General features: G+C 58.7%; 1 protein-coding gene across 1 annotated transcript in view; it reads left to right on the plus strand.

The window, feature by feature from the left end:
• Positions 1-49: 49 nt before the first annotated feature.
• Positions 50-2,565, plus strand: part of LOC103798748 (beta-galactosidase-1-like protein) — a 5,298-nt gene continuing 2,782 nt past the window's right edge. The window contains 8 exon segments of the mRNA XM_009071028.1: positions 50-95; positions 98-159; positions 604-776; positions 1,080-1,230; positions 1,469-1,529; positions 1,796-1,890; positions 2,277-2,457; positions 2,543-2,561. Coding sequence (XP_009069276.1) covers positions 59-95; positions 98-159; positions 604-776; positions 1,080-1,230; positions 1,469-1,529; positions 1,796-1,890; positions 2,277-2,457; positions 2,543-2,561 — 779 coding nt within the window. The 5' untranslated portion in view covers positions 50-58.

The raw sequence follows: 2,565 nt of genomic DNA on the forward strand, positions 1-2,565 counted from the left end.
ACCTGGAAGCGCTCGGCGCTGGCAGAGATCTTTCTCGGATCATGTGATGGTGGTGTCCATGTCCAGCTTCATCCCCCATCCCCGGCCTGCCGAGCACCGGTGAGGATGGGGCTACCGGCCCTCACCCTACTGCTGGCTGTGGGGCTCCTGCACACGCAGGTTAGCAAACATGGGTGGAAAGTTTGGGAGAAGTGCATGGGGCTGAGCTGTGAAGGATCCGGTGGGATGACTCCTGAATCTACCTTGCTTCCCTCTCCGTGTCCCTGCTTTTCCTGCTATGGCTCCCTCCTGCTGCAGCCCATGTCCTGCTCGTGTCCCGCTTGCATTCCCAGCTCCCTGCCTGTCCTCTCAACATCCATGCCTAGCAGCACATGTCCCCCAAAATGCCACCAGCTCAGCTGGTGTTGAATTTAGCAACGAGGGGGCATCAGGCAGTGCGATTCGCTGCTCTGCTTATCCCTCCTGCTCTGCCAGGACAGTGTGATACCCTCCTCGGGGGAGGGCCTCCCAGGAACCAGCCCTCATCAGCCCCTGTCCTTGGAAGCATGGGAGGAGGTGGCTGGGCTTGGTCTGCAACCCCCCAGCACTGCCCATCTCCCACAGGCCTCCCCCTCGGCACGCTCTTTCCAGCTGGATTATGAGCACAACTGCTTCCGCAAGGACGGTACCCCTTTCCGCTACATCTCAGGCAGCATCCACTATGCTCGTGTCCCGCGCCCTGCCTGGAGGGACCGGCTGCTCAAGATGTACATGAGTGGGCTCAATGCTGTGCAGGTGTAAGTGACAGCAGCAGCCCTGAGGACACAGTCCACAGCCCCTTGTGGTTTCTGGGATCCTCCGAGTGGGAACAGAGACAAGGGTGTTTGGTCACAGGGGCACAGACCAACACTTGCACTGGGCTGTGACCCCCCAGGACACCCCTGCCAGACACAAGCATGAACCTGGGCTAGTCCCAGTTACCATACTCAGCTCAGGCTAGAGGCCAATTTTCAGAAACAGAGGGACCAGCTGGTGGGATGGTTCCCTGTCATGCTGGTGTTCCCTTACCCTCTGCATGCTGATCTTCCCTCTTGTGTCAGCTATGTTCCCTGGAACTATCATGAGATCCTACCAGGGGTTTATGACTTTTCTGGGAACCGGGATGTGGAAGCCTTTCTGGACCTGACAGCTGAGCTGGGACTTCTGGTGATCCTGCGGCCGGGGCCATACATCTGTGCAGAGTGGGAGATGGTGAGCCCCAGCCTGGCACAGAGGGGTGGTGGTCTGGGAAGTGCACAGCTGGGTTGGCCCTTCCAGCTGTCACACTGACTCTGGTGCCATGCCAGCTATGCCCAGACTGTTGCCCTGTGGGGCACATGCTGCGCTGGTGCTGAGCATTAGCACTGTGCTGTCTGGTTTTGGCTGTGTGCCAGCCCAGGCTGCTGAGCCTCCCTCTCTGCCTCCCTCTCTAATGGGTGTGTTTCTCCAGGGTGGCCTGCCTGCCTGGCTGCTGTGGAAACCAGACATTGTTCTGCGCTCCTCTGACCCTGGTGAGGCTTGGCACAGGGCTTTGGCCACTGTGTCCTTACAGCCTGGTGTCAGTCCCTGCACACTGGTGTCTCTCCACACACCTACCAGCCTCATGTGTGGTCTTTCCCATCGTCTTCACCTCTTGGCAGCCCCATAGTTTGTCCTTCACCTCCACTTCCCCGTCACGCTCAGCCCTACCCCATCTGCTCTGTCCTCCTGGCAGGCTGGCTGCAGGTGGGCTGGGGTGGATGTTGCAGCCAAGCTGAGCTGCCCTTTGTCCCTTCAGCCTACTTGGCAGCTGTGGACTCCTGGCTCCATGTCCTGCTGCCCAAGATTGTGCCACGCCTGTACCAGCATGGGGGAAACATAATCAGCATGCAGGTAAGGTGCTGTGGGGCCCAGCCCCCTATCCTGCTCTGAGTCATCTTTGGATGTGCCCCAAAAAGCTGCATGTATGTGCTACACCATGGCCTCATCCAGCATAGCTCAGATAAATCTTTCCCAACCTCTGGACCTGGGTATAAATCCAAGGGCTGAGACTCTGAGGTAGCTGCCATCACCCCAGTTGTGGTTTGAGGGACACTGGCAGAACTGGGGCTCATGGTGGGGCCAGAAGGTCATTCTCGGGACCCACCTGGGGGGTTTCATGACATCTGATGATGTCAGGAGGGAAGGGGGGAGCTGGGTGCTCATCCTGATGGGTGTTTGGGACCTGGCTGCAGCCCTGCCATGTGCATGCTGGGTGCCAGCCCCTGCCCTGCTGGCAGGTGGAGAACGAATATGGGAGCTACTACACCTGTGACTATGGGTACATGTGGCACCTGATGGGCTCCTTTCGGATGTTGCTGGGGAGTGAAGTGCTGCTCTTCACCACTGACAGCACGCGACCAGAGGAACTGCGCTGTGGCACACTGCCAGGGCTCTATGCCACCATTGACTTTGGGCCAGGTATGCCTATGGGGGAGTAGGATATGGAGAGGGGATGAGGTCCCTTCTCTGTCCTGCTCAAACCTCCCTCTCTCCACCTCCTCAGGCACCAATGTGACAGAGGCGTTT

This window comes from Acanthisitta chloris, unplaced genomic scaffold, assembly GCF_000695815.1.
Source record: "Acanthisitta chloris isolate BGI_N310 unplaced genomic scaffold, ASM69581v1 scaffold21723, whole genome shotgun sequence".
NCBI classification, from domain to species: domain Eukaryota; kingdom Metazoa; phylum Chordata; class Aves; order Passeriformes; family Acanthisittidae; genus Acanthisitta; species Acanthisitta chloris.